At 52.4% G+C, this 17050-nt stretch overlaps 6 protein-coding genes across 6 annotated transcripts; 2 read left to right on the forward strand and 4 right to left on the reverse strand.

Annotated features, from left to right (window-relative positions):
* Window positions 1-464: 464 nt before the first annotated feature.
* Window positions 465-2743, reverse strand: PG994_006750 (Laccase-1; the record flags this gene model as incomplete). Its single annotated transcript, XM_066858159.1, has 3 exons — window positions 465-1884; window positions 1951-1973; window positions 2120-2743. The coding sequence occupies 3 exons, from the start codon at window positions 2741-2743 to the stop codon at window positions 465-467; spliced, it is 2067 nt and encodes a 688-aa protein (XP_066717428.1).
* A 3162-nt stretch (window positions 2744-5905) lies between these two features.
* Window positions 5906-8702, forward strand: PG994_006751 (Fusarisetin A cluster transcription factor fsa6; the record flags this gene model as incomplete). Its single annotated transcript, XM_066858160.1, has 5 exons — window positions 5906-6024; window positions 6138-7200; window positions 7263-7322; window positions 7371-8480; window positions 8544-8702. The coding sequence occupies 5 exons, from the start codon at window positions 5906-5908 to the stop codon at window positions 8700-8702; spliced, it is 2511 nt and encodes an 836-aa protein (XP_066717429.1).
* A 1554-nt stretch (window positions 8703-10256) lies between these two features.
* Window positions 10257-12290, forward strand: PG994_006752 (alpha-amylase; the record flags this gene model as incomplete). Its single annotated transcript, XM_066858161.1, has 8 exons — window positions 10257-10481; window positions 10553-10602; window positions 10672-11146; window positions 11201-11241; window positions 11356-11441; window positions 11518-11591; window positions 11661-11675; window positions 11790-12290. 8 exons carry the CDS (start codon window positions 10257-10259, stop codon window positions 12288-12290), a joined length of 1467 nt encoding a protein of 488 aa, XP_066717430.1.
* A 581-nt stretch (window positions 12291-12871) lies between these two features.
* PG994_006753 (uncharacterized protein) lies at window positions 12872-13486 on the reverse strand (the record flags this gene model as incomplete). Its single annotated transcript, XM_066858162.1, has 1 exon — window positions 12872-13486. One exon carries the CDS (start codon window positions 13484-13486, stop codon window positions 12872-12874), a length of 615 nt encoding a protein of 204 aa, XP_066717431.1.
* Window positions 13487-14869: 1383 nt separating this feature from the next.
* PG994_006754 (uncharacterized protein) lies at window positions 14870-15466 on the reverse strand (the record flags this gene model as incomplete). The annotated part of the gene is made up of 1 exon (XM_066858163.1): window positions 14870-15466. One exon carries the CDS (start codon window positions 15464-15466, stop codon window positions 14870-14872), a length of 597 nt encoding a protein of 198 aa, XP_066717432.1.
* A 624-nt stretch (window positions 15467-16090) lies between these two features.
* On the reverse strand, window positions 16091-16915 carry PG994_006755 (uncharacterized protein; the record flags this gene model as incomplete). The annotated part of the gene is made up of 1 exon (XM_066858164.1): window positions 16091-16915. The coding sequence occupies one exon, from the start codon at window positions 16913-16915 to the stop codon at window positions 16091-16093; it is 825 nt and encodes a 274-aa protein (XP_066717433.1).
* Between the last annotated feature and the right edge of the window lie 135 nt (window positions 16916-17050).

Consider the following 17050-nt stretch of genomic DNA (forward strand, 5'->3'; position numbering starts at 1 on the left):
TCTTCCGGAGACAACGCTTGTTTGGTATCCTGACATTGATTCCATATGCCATATGCCATATGGGCATTCATTCAATATGGACATACAATCAGTACGGGAACAGAGATTGCATCATATCTAAAGAAGAATCCTGCGAGGCCAGACAAATAAATGCCGCGCCATGGTTTGGTGTTTCTGGGCAACGTTGAATGCAACATATGTTTAAGAGTGTTAGAATGAATACTTCACGGATCTTAACGAATTGCTGTCAAATATGTAAATCCAATATGAAAAATGCATTCATCGTGCCTCTGCTTCTATATCGACGTAACTCTGTCCTTGGGTATAAAGAAGTAATGCTATGTACATATCTGTAACTAGTACAGTAAAAGAAAATAGTATATATATATATATATATATCCAGTATATGGTAAAGTCCTGGCAGTAAGCACCTCTTACTTATATGGCCCATTTGAAAATATGGTTTATTCATCATGAAACCCGGCAAAGATCTCATCCGGCGGCGCGGCCCCCAAACTCAACACCTCGGCGGGCGCCGCGTCGCACAGCTGCCGATTCGCCTCGGGCACCTTCCACCCCTTGAGGTCGCGCAGGCGGCTGATGATCTGCAGGCCCATGCCGGCCTCGGCGTGCCAGACCATGTGGCAGTGGAACAGCCAGACGCCCGGGTTGTCGGCGACGAAGCGCAGCAGGGTCCAGCCGAAGCCCTCGAGGGTGACGGTGTCGCGGCGCAGCGGGTTGGCGACGACGGTGTCGTTGGCCGGGTCCAGCAGACCCTTGCCGTGGGGCTGCAGGCCCAGCGCCTCGTAGCCCGGGAAGTAGCCGTGGCCCTGGCCCAGGACCCAGAGCGGCATGCCGTGCAGGTGGAACGGGTGGTTGCCCTCGTCGACGTTCTGCAGGACGATGTCGACCGTCTCGATGCGGTCGTGCGACAGGACGAGCTCGTGGTCCGGGTGGAAGGCCGCATCATTGACGGCGGCATCTTGGCCGGCGGTGGCGCTGAAGGAGTCGTTGCCCGACGCTAGGCCATCGACGAGTCGGTGCAGCGTCGGCTGTTTGAGATCGGCACGGAAGGAGGACTCGTTCATGAAGCCGCGCTCGAGCCGCCAGTCGCCGATGGCCATGTTGACCCGGAAGTACCAGGAGTGGTCCGCGACGGCGGGGGCCGGCAGCGCAGGCACGGGCTTGTACACGTTGCGGGCCGTCATGTCCTTGCACTGCATGGCGTAGTCGACGAGGGAGTTGGTGCTCGTGGGGAGGGCCTGCGGGGTCACAGCCGTGCTGCTATTGCTGCTAGTAGTAGTATTACTCGGCGCAGTAGCAGTAGAAGGCGACTCGGGCGTGCCGTCCATGCCCGGCGGCATGACGTAGCGCATGATCATCTTGGCCTCGCTCACACCGTTATCGGGCAGCTTCGGGTCGGCGAAGCAACCCTCGATCATGCGAGCGCGCAGCCAGTACTCGGTGAAGTCGAAGCCGGCCTGGTCGGTCGCGAAGGTGACGCTGTAGCGCTGCCCGGGGGCGAGCGTGATGTCGGCCTCCTGGAACTGCTTGACGGGGGTCCCATCGACCTCGTGCACGAGCAGGCGCAGGTGGTCGTCGATGGCGACCTGGAACCAGGCGAAGCCGCCCGCGTTGACGAAGCGCAGCCGGTGGTACGCGCCCGCCACCATATCCATGCTCGGCAGTAGCGTGCGGGCCGTGTCGCACGTCCGGTTCGGGTGCAGCGCGCAGTCGACCCGGTTCATGCCGTTGATCAGCGCGCCGTTGGGGATTGGCGAGTTCTCGTTGCCCGGCGAGAGCGACTCGCGCAGGAGGCCCTCGGCCGGGTCGTGGTACCAGTCCTGCAGCAGTATCACCCGGTCCGTGGTGTAGGGATCCGTGCTAGTCGCGGATTCGTTCTTGCTGTGGATGACAGAGGGGCCCCACAAGCCCGCTCAACATTTGGACTCCTTGGTGAGCGTGATAGTAATCTAGCAGCAATTGTCAGTAATTATAGTCATGTCAGGCCGGTATTTCGTGTATAGTAAAAACTTAAAGTACCCTGCTGACCCGTAAGAGTGAAGTTGTACTGAAATGAGCCTCCGGGTGCAATCGGGCATTGCGTAACACCCCCGACCCCGTCCATGAAGTTCGTCCCGTTCTGGAGCAGGCCGTGCCAATGAATGCCGGTAGCGTTCTTCGCAGCGTTCTTCACATTGACGATCACCGTGTCGCCTTCGTTGACCTCCATCATCGGGCCGGGGAACTGTCCGTTGATCATCATCATGGGCTTGTAGACGCCGTCTGGGTTCCCATCCTTGTCGACGATCGTCCAGTTGTAGGTCCGGATTTGCAGAGGCGCCGATAAATCCCATTTTGGGTTCAGGATATACTCCTCCTCCGGCCGTTGAAACGGGATTCTCATCAGCGCATCGAGATGAGGGTCCGTTGAGGTAGGCGGACTGACCTGTGCCTTGTCGTGCGGCACGAAGAAAAGCCAGGCATCAAAGGCCATGAGCACAGTCAAAATGACGCCCGCCGCGATTATCCAAACTCGCCTCCGCCCTTCCCCTTCTTCCACTATCGGTGTCATAGGATCCATCTTCTCAATATCGCGCGTCTCTGATGACAGAAGCCCTTCGCTCTGCTCTGCTTCCATGTTTTCGAGGCCAGGCTTTTCCATGCTGTGGCGCTGATCCTCGGACAACCTTTGCTCCGCGGGCTCCGGGGAGGCAGAGCGCACAGAGTCGTAGCGAGCCATGATAATGAGGAATGACTTGTGTGAAGTATGCCCAAAGCGATTCCAAGAAAAGAAAACGGCAACAATTAACTTCCAAGGCTGAAGCTAAAGCTTTCCTTCCACCACCAGGGTATATACAGGTAGCCGTGAAACAAAGTCGATTAGGGGTATTGTTGCATGACGGACAAGGGCATGGAAGGCTCGATGCGCTCTCAGTAAAAAGGCAGGACAGCAGCAGCAATGGATGAAGTAATTCAATGCTATGTTCTCAAAACATGCCCGTCGCATAATCTACCAGAGCCGCAACTTTGGAAAAAGAATTGAAAACGAGTATGCAGAAACAATGAATCGAATTCCGACAGAAGGATCACCGCATGCCGATAAATGAATATGCAAAGTAGAGAAAGGAAGTGGTTGTTTCGCGAGTTGCGACAGGTTAAAGTCTGACAACTGAAATAGAGAGCCAAGAATGGGGGCCGACACTGCGAAACACTTGACTTTTGGGTTGGACCCCTGCACCCTCCTGAAACAACTGCCGCCCAATAAAAAACGGGCAACCGGCATGACCAAAGGAGGTTTGAACCGGTCAAACAGATATCATAGCCGTTTGATGAAGTGGTATCTCGAGTTTGTTTCTTCTTTCAACTGATCATTCATGACTTGCGCATTATCTACCAAAAGACGGGATCGTGGACGGGCGGACTCCTGTCACTTGTCATTCTGTTCAGACGAATCGGGAGCTGCTTTGAAACGTGGTTAGTAAGAACCTCGATCATTGGCTGGATGCTCGGCAGCGCTACTGCTCGCCCTGCTGCTTACCTAAAATATTGGAGGGAGGTATGTACTGTTCGCTTTAGGGGACGACCTCACGACTTGGGTCTTTAGGGGCCAAACCGTATGCGGTTCCTTTTTGGGGTCCAAGCCGAACGGTTGGATGAGGAAGGTTAGCTGGTCCACAAGCACCGAGCCTAGCCCCCGTGTCTCTTCCACTTCTATGCAACGTGCTTAGGTAGATATCTTGGTATTCGGAAATGAACATTATCAAATCAAGGTCCTTAGGCAGTCATGATTGGTGGGCGAAGAATGTGTAATATGTCTGTAGCTCTATGTAGTTTACTCACAAGGGACTGGTTGAGCTTTCAATGGCCATACCTCGAATATAGATCTAGAAGTGACGATGAGTTCCTTAATATACATACATATATTCCATTTCCCATGTGAAACCTGATGATCAACGGTGACTGGCCAGCAGGACATATCGACCACGGTCTGATGGCTTCGGAAGTCAAAGCGATAGAATAAAGTGAAGTATTCAATAGCGATATTGTAGAGCACTACAAGGGTCACATTCAACGTATGCAGGACATAGCTATATACCTAGGAGAGCAGGTCTTTCAAGGCTGCATATCAAAGTCGCAACGCGTGCATGTTAAGCATCTGTGCCTCCCATCGGCTTGCGGGCAACGCAGTTGACTGCTGCCTGCCCGACCGACCCTGCCAGTACATAACTCCCGAGAAACAGATAGGCCGAAGAGCTTACTACCTAGCATATGCATGAATCAACTATATGACTTAGGTAGGTAGGCACTTATTACATGCTGAATGTCAAGAGGCATGAAAGATGATGTCAGGTCTTCGTGCTGATGACGGACTAAGTCTTAAGCCCGGCGGTGAGGTGGAGGACCCCCAATTTGAGTGAGTCATCTGGGATGCATTCTAAGAGCGGGACTTGTTTAGAGTCATGCGTGTGTAGATCGTGTGAGGCTGAAGCCCTTCAATGCCATTCAATATTAGGGTATCCTATGTGGTGGAAGACCGCGTAGGAAGGGGAACCGCGAATTTGATAGCACTGCTAACACCCCTCAGGCAGAGTCTCCAAGCTCTTGAAGAATGCAAGAGGCATTTGTCCTTGACAGAAAGCTACATAAGTATAAGATCCAATATGTCGCTATATTTGACATATTAACGTTATACGAACGAGATTGTCAGCAAGCACCTGAGAGTTCGTGATTGATATAGAGAGTACGGAGTATTTCTATGCCTTCTACTGTATCTAACCTGCTAGCTTCCTTTGGTTAGTGACTATGAGTCTGTCTATCTAGCTCTATGGAAAAGCAACGATGGTACTTGCAATACACAAGCATGCAACCTTGTTCAATAGTAGAAGCCGCACGTAGGACTGAAGTAAATCAGAGTAAGCACTTGGCACTTTACGTGTAATTGTTCCGGTTGCCCATCCGGCGCCACTCCTCCACCACCCTTTTCCCCTTCTGCCCTGTGCCTCTCACTCGTCTTATCATTCTTGCATCTGGCGCTAGTCGCGGAGTGGCCGAACCATTGCAGAGGCAAGGCGCACTTCAAATGCTCTCCTACATTCTTCTCCCAAACGCAAACTACAACTGCAGACTGTTCATTCTACCTTCAGACGATCCTTGGCGACCTTGCGCATTCAATTAGGCCCAAAAGTAAGGCCTACATCTGCATTGGGGTTTCCGCGTTGAAGCTGACCTGCTCGCACTGCTTGCAGTGTTACGACTATAACCTCGTCGCATTGCTGCTTGCCCCTCTTCTCATGCCAACTGAGGTTGCGCGATACGAGCTGACGACAGAATTAATTTGGTTGAATTGTTCGGCTTCAAAGACAGGATCTTGAAGCTGCGAGTGTCCATTTCCATCACGACACCACTGCCCCGATACACCGGCCAAAAGAAGCACGAACCGAACGGTGCCAGGCCATCCGATCCCTTCGGCTCAGTTGTCGATCAACACCCGCAATCAATCTGGCGGGGTTCTAGGCTTCCAGCTCGCGACAACCACTTATAGAGCTACTCCAAATCCCAACCACTGGGGCCGCTACTTCCTGGTTTCTTGTCACCATCGCAGCTACCAACTCCTGGAGAGTTTTCAATCATCCCGATCCCGTCTCAAGCGCATGATTACTGGGAGACAGCTTTGCACCGAGCTTGGGAGACTTGCACGCGTTACTGGCCAAATAACCGACCTGTAATGACCAGTCAGCTCTGATTTCAACATCAGTCACAAAAGGACATTCGATTTAGCAGAAACCTGAGGTGTACTGCTGGGAACCGTTGCACATATATCGAGTTGTTGGACTAGGCAGAACGAAGTGTCGCGTGCATATATCAAGGACCTTGGGAATCAAATTGAAAAGCGCCCGCCAAAATGACTCCTACACCGCCTTCTGCCTCTTCATCTGGAGGCCATTCACCCGAAGAACAATTCCGGGTTGTCAGGCGCAGGAACCGTGTGCCCCTCAGTTGTTTGCCGTGCCGCACAAGAAAGTAAGTGGTTTACGAAGTGAAAGAGAAAAAGGAAATATTTATACCCAATTTCAAGACGGGAAGAACTACTGGTCATGGTCATGGTCATGATGAATTCTGCTGACATGCGCCAGGCTGAAATGCAACAGAGGAACGCCGAGCTGCGATAATTGTGTTAAGCGTGGTGACACCCAGTCTTGTGTTTATGCGAACCCCGCTAGTCGGAGGAGAAACCAGAACAATGCGGCCGCCAATGCGACTCCTGATGATATGCAAAACCGCATTGACCGGCTTGAGGGGCTGGTCCTGAGCTTGATGCATGGCGGTGCTAACATAGATGCAGCTTCTATCGAAGCGCCTGCTGCAAACGCCCACGTGACGGCGCCCTCCATGACCGATAGCAGTGATCCAAGGCTCGACAGAGACGATGAGGCTTCCATGAGGGATGAGGTTGATGGGGATAGCGACGTAGATGACGGGCTTGCAACGTCGCTCGGTGTTCTGAAGGTCGATGCGGACAGGGGCAAGTCAATGTATATCGGCCAGGAACATTGGCACACGTTACTAGCCGATATCACCGAAGTCAAGAGCTTCTTCGCCTCACGCAAGAAGGAACTCGAGAAAAGTTATGAGAGGGTTTTGTCCTCGAAGCCAGCGGCTGCCAGAGACTCGCCCATCTTCCTGCTTTCGTCTCCGCCTGCTACCGAGACCGAGCTCCGCGCCGAACTCCCTGCCAAAGCCGCTATTACCACGCTAGTTTCACGGTACTTCAGTTCGCTCGACACAGCCGTGAGTATTGTACATGGCCCGACGTTCCAGCAGCAGTTACGGAGCCACTGGCAGGATCCTAACAAATCATCGATAATGTGGGTAGGTCTGGTATACTCAATGCTAACCCTAGCGATGCTGTCCTATCACAAGGTTGGTGACGAGCCTCCGCAGTGGAAGGGTAGATCACTCGAGCTTGCTGCCGAGTACCGATTGCGGACTGTGCAGTGTCTGGTAGTCGCGGATTATACCAAACCTGTCGACTACACGGTGGAGACGATGATGCTCTACTTATTCGGAGAATGGTCTTCGCGATATGATGCCGATCTTGGCTTGTGGCTCATTGCCGCCTTGATCACAAGAGTGGCCTTCAGAATGGGATACCACCGTGATGCAGAATGGTTCCCTTCCATAACCCCATTTCAAGGTGTATGTCAATTCCTAGGATGTCCCCTATTCCGGAGACGCGTCGGATGCTAACCGAGAGGCAGGAAATGAGACGAAGAACCTGGGCGCTGATCCGCATGTCTGACACTATGTTCTCCCACCAAGTATGTTTGCAGCGACTCTCCTCTTCTTTCCTAGTGACCTGCTAACAGTACAAGGTGTCCTTACCCACGATGATCTACGACCACAGCACAGACACGAAACTTCCTCATAACCTGTTTGACGAGGAATTTGGTCCAGATACAAAGATCCTACCGCCTGCTCGACCCCCTAACGAGCCGACTCCTATTGCTTATATGATTGCCAAGACCAAACTTACGATCGAGTTTGGTGCCATCTTACAAGCTGTAACTCGAGTGGGGAAGCCAGTGTCATACGATGAGATCCTCGTACACGACCGGAAGCTTCGAGACATCATGGACGAGCTCCCTCCACATCTCAGAGTTCAGCCGTTGGAATCCTCACATGACCCAGTGAAACTCATCGTTGCGAGATACAACGTGGCCATGCTGTACAACAGGATCATGTGTATGCTTCACCGCAAACACTCACTCCGTGCCCGGCAGCACCCCCGTTATGCCCACTCCCGCCGCGCCGCCGTTGAGGCCTCGCTGGAGACGCTCAAGTCTCTCAGAACCATACACTATGAATGCCAGGTAGTCAATGGTCGCCTACGAAGCATGACCTGGTTTGTGCAATCCTGCGCGAAGGAAGCTTTGTTGCCAACAATGCTGGTTGCGCTGGACCTCCATCATGAGAATCAGGCCACGGTCAGTACTACACGTCAAAACTCGCAGTCAATGTTCTTTTGGACGCCGGAGCAGCGCCTCGAGATGTTAAGTCTGCTCGAGGAGATCAGAGATATCTGGAAAGCCATGAAGGAATCTTCCGTGGAGGCTTACAAGGCTTCTAACATCCTCGATATCATGATCGAAAAGATCAAGAATCCCACCCCGGCTGCCACATTACCAGCAGCGCATGTGACAACGGATCATTTCCGAGGATTTGAATCAGCAGAGGCAGAGTTACAGCCGGAGCATTCCGCTGCTATGACTCTTGGCATGCTCTCAACTGGACTGACACCCAATTACCAATCGCCCGGTGGAACCGCATATCCACCTCTGGAGACGGGAACGGGTACAGGACTTACGCCCGACTTCTCCGGTGACGTGATGGGAGGTTTCAACAGCAACACGACTCCGTTCTCGATGTTTACCAATCTTGGATCGGCGGACATGAACATCGACGAGAACTTTGACTGGGTAAGCTTGGCGCCAACAACTCACTATCTGTACATGGAGTAACGAGACTAATGGGACGCACAGAACACATTTGAGAACTACACACAGAACGCCAACTGGGTAACGGAGTCGACATCATTTGGGCTGTTCGACCCGAACAGCCAAGAAGCTCAGCAGGGCTCGTCTATGAGCGGGTCATTCTTCATGAATTCCAATACCCCAGCCTCGGGGAAGTCAACTTGAAGGGAGAACGGCTCGCTTGCTTTAGCCGAAGGCCCGGAAGATATAATCCAGAGAATGCATAAGAGTTATCTGCCTTGGCGTGGTTGGAGTGCTGAAAAAAGGGGTGAGAGGGAAAAAGGTGGTAGTAGGGCCGAGCGCGATTAAGCTCAGTGACATAGTGCATGAATATAGCAACTCTGCTCTGTTACTAACACGAGATGTGCAGGCCACTTTGGTCAAGTTTGTCGTTGGATCATGGCTTGTTCGACTGAACATGGCAAGTTGATGGACACGACATGCGAAACCCCAGCATCCACGTGATGAATGCCGAGTCCCAAACGGCACTGCTGTCTCGGTTACATTACCCAGCGGCATTGGCTCTGATCGCTCGCTAATTAGTACCAGCAGGCCTGCGTACACTCATAAGCATAGGAACGATATATTCGGCCCTACTAGTAATATGCGGTCTGACGTGGGGAAGCTGTTATTGGAACTCCGCTCCCGCAACTCGTCTTGCTACACTTGAAATACATCAGATTCCCCATGCCACATGTGTCTGTCCATGGCATCTCTCGAATTGGCTAACTCTGCGATGGTAGCCGTAGTTCTAAAAACCAAGGGGTAGCTAATGCAGAGCCAAGGGATAGAATGGAGGCCCAGTGATTCGGCCCTTCTCTGACAGTACCGATCATGTCGGAATCCTGGCTGGTTTCCCTGTAAAAGTACCACCAGGCCAGATCGAACTCCGTCACTCGTCGTCCACGCTGGTGGGTGTGGGGTTGAACAGGGGGGATCCCCAAACTGTGGGGTCGGCCCGTTGGCCGGACTGACATGCCCAATCCGGGGTAGTTTTCGTCGTCTAGTGACAAACTTAGTAATCGTCGTAGTAGACGAGGGTCACGAGGCCGAAGCCCGTTCCCAGTTACATCCAAGGTGGTGCCCTCGGCCACGCCTCCCACGACAGACACACCATACAGACTTTAGTTTGCTGCTCTATTCCACACTTCATGCTCGCCGCGGCCCTTACTTAAACTAACCAAGTGCCTATTTCCCTAGTGTGATCGAGTCCCGCTTCGATAAAAACTCCGACACCCCAGATTAGAGCACGGCCACATCTCGGTCGGTCGCTCGTGCGTGGTGTCGTGGGTTGTTGTGATCTACACTTGAATTTGGAGACTCTCAGGTTCCCTTTCCCCTAACTTCCAGGGCGCTTGGGTGACGATGGCTTGCAAACGGGTGTGGATGCATTGCCGACAACTGCCTCATCACCGTCGATCTCGCGGCAGGCTCATATGTTGGAGAAAGACACCACAACCATACATATATGTTTTGGAGGATATGATATAAATATCCGGACCTCGTCCTGTCTCCCGTCCTAGTTCTTCTTCAGCAGCCCAGGTCAACACAACAACCAAGTTGAGTCCCAGCCGCTCACTGCCTTCTCAGTTTTTTCCCTGTTGCCTAAAAGCCAACTGGTCAAATCCCAAAGAACCCTTCGCCCCCATTCACACCACTACACCCTTCGTTTTATACATACGCGGATTTCTTCCCATCCGTTCGTCTCGCCCAGCCAGCATGAAGCTGTCGCCCATCCCGCTCCTCTGGGGCGCCGCCTCGGTCGCACAGGCCCTGAGCGGCGCCGAGTGGCAGAAGCAGTCCATCTACCAGATCCTCACGGACCGCTTCGCCCGCACCGACGGCTCGACCACCGAGCAGTGCGCCATCACGAGCTACTGCGGCGGTACGTACAGGGGGCTGATCGACCATCTGGATTATATCCAGGGCATGGGGTTCACGGCGGTAAGGAAGCTATCCATCCTCCTTCCTGACTGACGGCAGATTCAATGCCAATACGTTGGTGTGTACTCTAGGTCTGGGTCTCTCCTATCGTCAAGAACCTTGAGGGAGACACCCCTTATGGGTAAGTTGGAATCTAGAATCATACAAACTTTCAAGCCTAAACTGCATGCTGATAGTATTCTGTCACCAGAACCGCGTATCATGGATACTGGGCCCAGGACATCTACTCGCTCAACGAGAACTTCGGCACCGAGCAGGACCTGGTGGACCTGTCGGCCGCCCTGCACGCGCGCGGCATGTACCTCATGGTGGACGTGGTGACGAACCACATGGGCTACAACGGCTGCGGCGACTGCGTCGACTACTCGCTCTTCCGGCCCTTTAACAACAGCGGCTACTACCACCCCTTCTGCGAGATCAACTACGACGACGACAACTCGGTCCGGACCTGCTGGGAGGGCGACAACAAGGTCAGCCTGCCCGACCTCAAGACGGAGGACAGCGGCATCCGCTCCACCTTCAGCGACTGGATCAAGGACCTCGTGGCCAAGTACTCCATCGACGGCATGCGCATTGACAGCGTCAAGCACGTCGAGAAGGACTTCTGGCCCGGGTTCTTGGAGGCTGCGGGGATCTACGGCATTGGCGAGGCAAGTTCACTTACTGTTAAATCGTTCATTTGCGGGATGCTAGGCTGACCTTGTATCCACCTCTAATAGGTTCTCGATGGCAACCCAGCGATCTATGCTGACTGGCAGAAGTACATGCAAGGCTTGATGAACTATCCCTGTACGTTGGACTATTGAATCCGCCCCTTTGCATGGGTATTTCCCCTGTGCGCGAACTTACTATTTGCTCACGCACTTGATTCTAGCTTCTACTGGGTGCAGGAGACGTTCTCGAACCCCTCAGCCACCATGGACAACCTCGTCAACGGCATCAACACCCTGAAGGGAAAAGGTCAGTTTCCCCTCTATCAGCTGCCCCTCCAACACCCAAGTTTTGCATGCAGGCTGACCCACCACCCCCTGAATAGCTGACACGACCGCCTTGGGTGTCTTCGTTGAGAACCACGATCAAGTGCGGTTCCCTTCCCTGACCAGCGACATGGTAATCTCATTCCTCCATTCCAAGCAGAGGCTTTTTCCGAATAAGGTCAAGGCTAACTCATAATCACAGTCGCTCGCGAAGAATGTGAGTTCACCAGAAAACATCAAGTCGTCGATCGCTATCGGCACAGCATCGTCCCCTCTTATCCCTATGATTGAGCAGAATTACCTACTGACTGATACCCCCGACCAATTCTAGGCCATCGCCTTCACCCTCCTCTCCGACGGCATCCCGATCCTGTACCAGGGCCAGGAGCAGCACTTCTCCGGCGGCGACACGCCGAACCAGCGCGAGGCGCTCTGGACTTCGGGCTACAACACGCAGTCCGAGCTGTACCAGCTCGTGGCGACGCTGAACCGGGTGCGCAACCACACGCTCGCGGCCGCCAACGCCGAGTCCGGCTACGTGAAGTACCAGGCCTGGGCCGTCTACTCGGACAGCCACAGCATCGCGATGCGCAAGGGCGACGTCATCGGCGTTTTTAGCAACATGGGCAGTGGTGGTAGTGGTTACCAGATCAACATCTCGGGCGGCAACTCGGGCTACAGCGGCGGGGAGCAGGTCGTTCAGGTCTTGGGGGGCGATTGCAATGTCATTACGGCAGATGGGGCGGGGGCGCTCAATGTCCAGGTTGGGCCGGATCCGGTTGTCTTGTACCCGGCTTCGGTGCTCGAGGGAAGCGGGCTCTGTGGCCATTAAGCCATGAGCCACTTCCCGGCTCATGTGAAGGGGTTTTCCCTGATTGGATACATTTTCCTCGATGAAGAAACAGGCCTGCTTGATGGATCATTAGCATGCTCGGTTGCGTCTGCGCAATTCAATAGTTACCTATCTTTTTGGTGTATATAACTTACCTCCTTAAGATGGGGCTCACTTGAATATACCTTACACACTTGTTCAGCAAGCATATATTATCTTCACAAGGCATAGCACATAAAAAGCAGAAGTGTTGTCATTATATGTCCCTGTATGTCTTCCACATCGGCCACTTCTGTTCTTTGCGCAAGGTCCCCCTTGTCAATCGTCATAATCTATATCCTCACGAGTCACAGGAGCAACCCCACGGCACAGGGATCTCCACAAGACGGTCCCATTCTGCTTCGTCTGCTCGCACATTGGGATTATCCCGTTGTGATGGCCGCGTGATTGTCCCCCTCTTGAATGTGACAACAGGTTTTCCCTTGATCTTCTCGATCTTGATTCGTTGATTCAAGCACCAGTAGACCCTGTATCGATACCTATCCTCCTCATCATCAATAAGGAAAGACCAGTCGTCAAAGTTAATGGGGGTGCCGGCTCTCGGGAGGTGTGAGGAGCTTTTCGAGAAACTCGAGTGCGGAACGTTGTTGGCCACGGCCCTCCCGTAACCTCCATCTGGACGTCAGGGTCCTGACAGACCGCAGCGCAAGAATCAGTTCCATAAGATCAATAGCCTCGTCTATCTCCCTAATGTACCACAAGTCATGCGTGGCCCATGTATCCACATCCACTCGATGCAAGCCTGCCAGCAGCGTTTGCAGGAAGAACACCGCCTTGTCTCGAATAATCGTATCGACTCGTCTTGGTGCGCAGGAACGCAGCGTCTGAACACCCTTGTGCCTTCCATGAGCGCATGCAAGTTTTAGCATGCCAAACAAGTACCGGTCGTGGGTCTTGTTGTTGACTGTGAGCTCGCATAGTGCCTGGAAGAACTCGAGGAACGAGTCGTCGTGGTCGTTAAGATATATCGTGAATGGATACTCGAGTTTTTCTGTTGGAAAGGGGTCGGCGCCTCTCTCGATCAGCAGACGCAATATAGCCACGTCGCCTGAGTTTCTCCTCCAGAGATTACCATGTCCTGAGTAGATGTTGTATGGCGGTTCACATGAACGGAGGTCGCCAGTGTGTGCTCCCATGTTTATAAGTCTCTCCGCGAGCTGCAGACTGTTTGTCGCACAGGCTTCGAAGAGGGGCGTGCGGTCCCAACGGGGGGATTGAGGCAGTATTGGCCGCCTCGATTGAGATAATCCAAAACCACCTTCTCTCCCCCATCGACCCGCAGAAAAGCTCTATAGAGTTTCTCAAAGGTTTGCTCATCCCGCAAGAAGTCGTTATTCTTATCCGCTTTGAAGAGGAGCTCGACGTGACGAAAGTGACGGCTTGCGACAGCCTGCTCAGAGTGGTTGGTGAGGGCCCAGAGAAAGTAACCCAGCTCTTTCTCGCTGAAATCCGTGTCGGGAAAGTCGAAAACGTTGAACAGCTCATCTAGAACGGCACGCTGGCACTTGGCGAGGCAAATAAAGAACAGCGCGACTAGTAACTTGGGCCTTGGAATACCACACTGGACTGTGGCAGTTAGGTGAGAGCATATTTTCTGCACGCAGTGTAGTTGTGTTGGTTCGCTGGCTTCGTCACCCCAGCAGTAGCCTCTGCAGCAGATATTCTTTAGTACGCGCACGTAACTCGAAATTTCCCCGGATTTGATGCAGCCTCTGGCAAGCAGCAGGTCGATGATCTCTCCGAGGTGTGCAGATGGCACCATGCAGCAAGCAAATTCGAGCAGCGTCTGCTGACTGGGGTATAGCCCAGTATCAATGAAGTACTCCCTAGGTAAGGTCTGGCCCGTGGGGAACAGCCTGATTCATCCTGCGAGGACAGCATAGTTGAGATGTTCAAACCGCAATCAAGAAGAAAGGAAAGAAGCGGCGGTACTGCCCCTAAGAGACCATAGTAGGCAGCTTGCCACAATATGCGTTGATCTACCGAGACCATGTATCCCACAGGTCTCGATTGTCTTGATCATCTCCTGCGCCTCCATGTTCCTTTCACTCACACTGTCATATTCCTCGAGCCTATCAGTATTATAGTGGGCTAATGCACAGCTCCAGTGGCATACTGTGGTTATCGTCCAGCTCAAATACATTGCAACCATGCTCCACCAGCTTAACCAAAATCTCCCATCGACGGTCGTGGCAGGCTTGTTGTAGGACCGAACGGAATTCCGGTTGGAAGACTCCTCCGTGCTCTGGTTCGGAGAGTCTTGTGCTAGCGCTTTGGGCTAGTAGGTAGCAAAAGACGTCGTAGTGGTATGACTGATATGCATACATGATGGAAGAGTATCCGAATTCATCGAGCTCGTCAATTTCTGTCTGGTGCCCTTCTCAGGTAGAAATCTTGCCATAGACAGCAAGCCATAATGTGCGCAAAGGTGCAAGGCCGTAATCCTGTTGCGATTTGGGCCGTAGGTCGTACCCGTCGATACAACATGTCGTCAACATACACCGAAGCTCCGTTTGATATTAAAGTCCGGGCAATCTCTTCTTGGCCGGTGCATAGAGCCACATGAAGGGGTGTACATCTTGCATCTTCATGTTCTCTTCGCCAGAACAGGAGGGGCGGACACAGCCGTGGTAGTTTTTCGCGATTCCATCAATGCTTGCTCCATGTTGAAGAAGGATGTCGACAATATGGCTTTGGCCATGATACACAGCAACATGTAATGGTTTCCAGAATCGTCTATCGTGCAGGTATCCAGGTGCAGCAGTCTCGTAGAAGTCATCCATGTAGGGTACGGCGGTCCACGACTCATCCTGGAGTTGAAGATAAAAACACGAGGTAATGTCATCCAGACATCTGTATTTATTAAGTTGGAAGTTGAGGTTGGTGGTGAAGCCCAATCTCAGGAGATAACGGAGTGCTGGCGCATTTCCGGTGGCACATGCCCACATCAATATCCGATAGCGGTGCTGTCTATCAGCAGATTTCCAGATGCGTTCGCCAGCGAATAAGTGGAAGAATCGGTTGACGCGAGCTAAGGACGTCAAGTCGTTCGGATCATCGATGTGGTCAACGAGCTCATACAAGAGATCCACGGACGGTTCGAGAAGCTGGACCATGGTGTGTATCGTGGGTGCGAGGATGACTCACAAAAGATGGTAAGAGAAAGTGAAAACAGGTGAGCGGCGAGAAGGGAAGAGGAATGTGCAATGAGCAGGGAAGAGGAACGAGCAGAGAGGAAGCTTGGCGAGTCGAAAGGCACTCGAATAGGAAACAAGCTGGTGTTGGAGGAAGTGAATACAGTCAAAAAAGCGAAATTGAATGCATTGGAGTGCCAACACTTTAAGGGGACATCTCACGGATCAATCACCTTTTGCTCACTACGAAGTGATGTTTAAGAGATAGAAAAGAAAACATTATGAATCTGTGAGGAACAAATTATATAACTAGGAGCCAAAACAATGCATAATGTTTATAATGAAGTTCCCTCAGGGGAAAAAAGACAACATAATGGTCTACCAAGTTAAGTTTAATAAGTATCACTGGCCATGAAAATACATATCAAAAAAAAAAAACTGGTGCCATGATCCATTGTCTGCTGTCTACCTATCTTGAGGCACTGGCTTCTTCGTGAAGATCATATCATACATTCTCTCCAGAAACAGTCTGCGCTACCGAGGATGGTGGATCCTCAGAATATCACCTATCCATATAGGCCACTGTTCTTCATGCAGTATTTCTGCCTAATTCCTCCAAAGGTTGTGATGCGGGAAGCAAGGGCAATCCCATGGCATATGGATCCAATCGAAATCCCACCCATCCTCTTCCCGGACGTCTTGGAAATCGAGGGGAGTCCACTGCGACGGCCAAGCGATTCGTCGGCCCAGAATCGTGATGGTCGGGTTACCAGAAGGGTTGGAGTGCAACTCCAGGCGCTGCTTTAGACACCAGTTGGTTTTGTATTGTCGTTGATCGTAGCAGTCGCATTTACCATGAGATGGCGACTTATTGTGCGGGTTTCCCGGGGTCACAAGAAGCCCTTTGATAAGCTTGAGTGCAGTAAGGTCCTCGTCCTCGTCTTCGTCACCGTCATCGTCGTCCTCCTCCCCAAGTTGACAGCTGGCTGTAAGAGTGCTGGAGGGGCCCACTTCAAGTATGAGGAGTCCAATGGTATCGATGGCTTCGTCCATTTGTCTCGTTGATCGGAAGTTGTGGTAACACAAATCGTCTTCGCATCGGTCGGAGAGATTAAGTAGCAACTTCTGTAAGAAAAATGCCGCTTTCTCCCGTATCATAACGTCGATTCGACTCTTCGCGCGTGTACGCATCTCATGGATGAAGGTATACCTGCCACGCGAGCACGCGATGTCGAGGACGTCGAACAGATCTCCATCATCGCTAGAGTCGCTGGTTGCCAACTTACACATTTCTTCGAAAAGCTCTGGGAGGAAAGTGAGGGATTCAGGTTCTTCGAAGTAGTCCTTCCAGGGAAACCCGTCGACAGGGCTTTCTTCGTCCCATAGGAAAGGGTCTGCGCCTTTGCTAAGCAGCAGACGCCAAATCGCCATTTCTCCATCTTCATCTGGGTCTCTCATCCATAGTGAATCCGATCTGCGGCTAGGTGCCCCGGATGTGAGACTTTTGTTGGGGTCTGCTCCTTAGGTCTATAAGCCTTTCGGCCAGCTGCAAGCTGCCGGCTTCGC

The sequence above is a fragment of the Apiospora phragmitis genome, assembly GCF_038363925.1.
Source record: "Apiospora phragmitis strain CBS 135458 chromosome Unknown utg000006l:1.0-5683423.0:1.0-5690449.0, whole genome shotgun sequence".
In the NCBI taxonomy this organism is placed as follows: domain Eukaryota; kingdom Fungi; phylum Ascomycota; class Sordariomycetes; order Amphisphaeriales; family Apiosporaceae; genus Apiospora; species Apiospora phragmitis.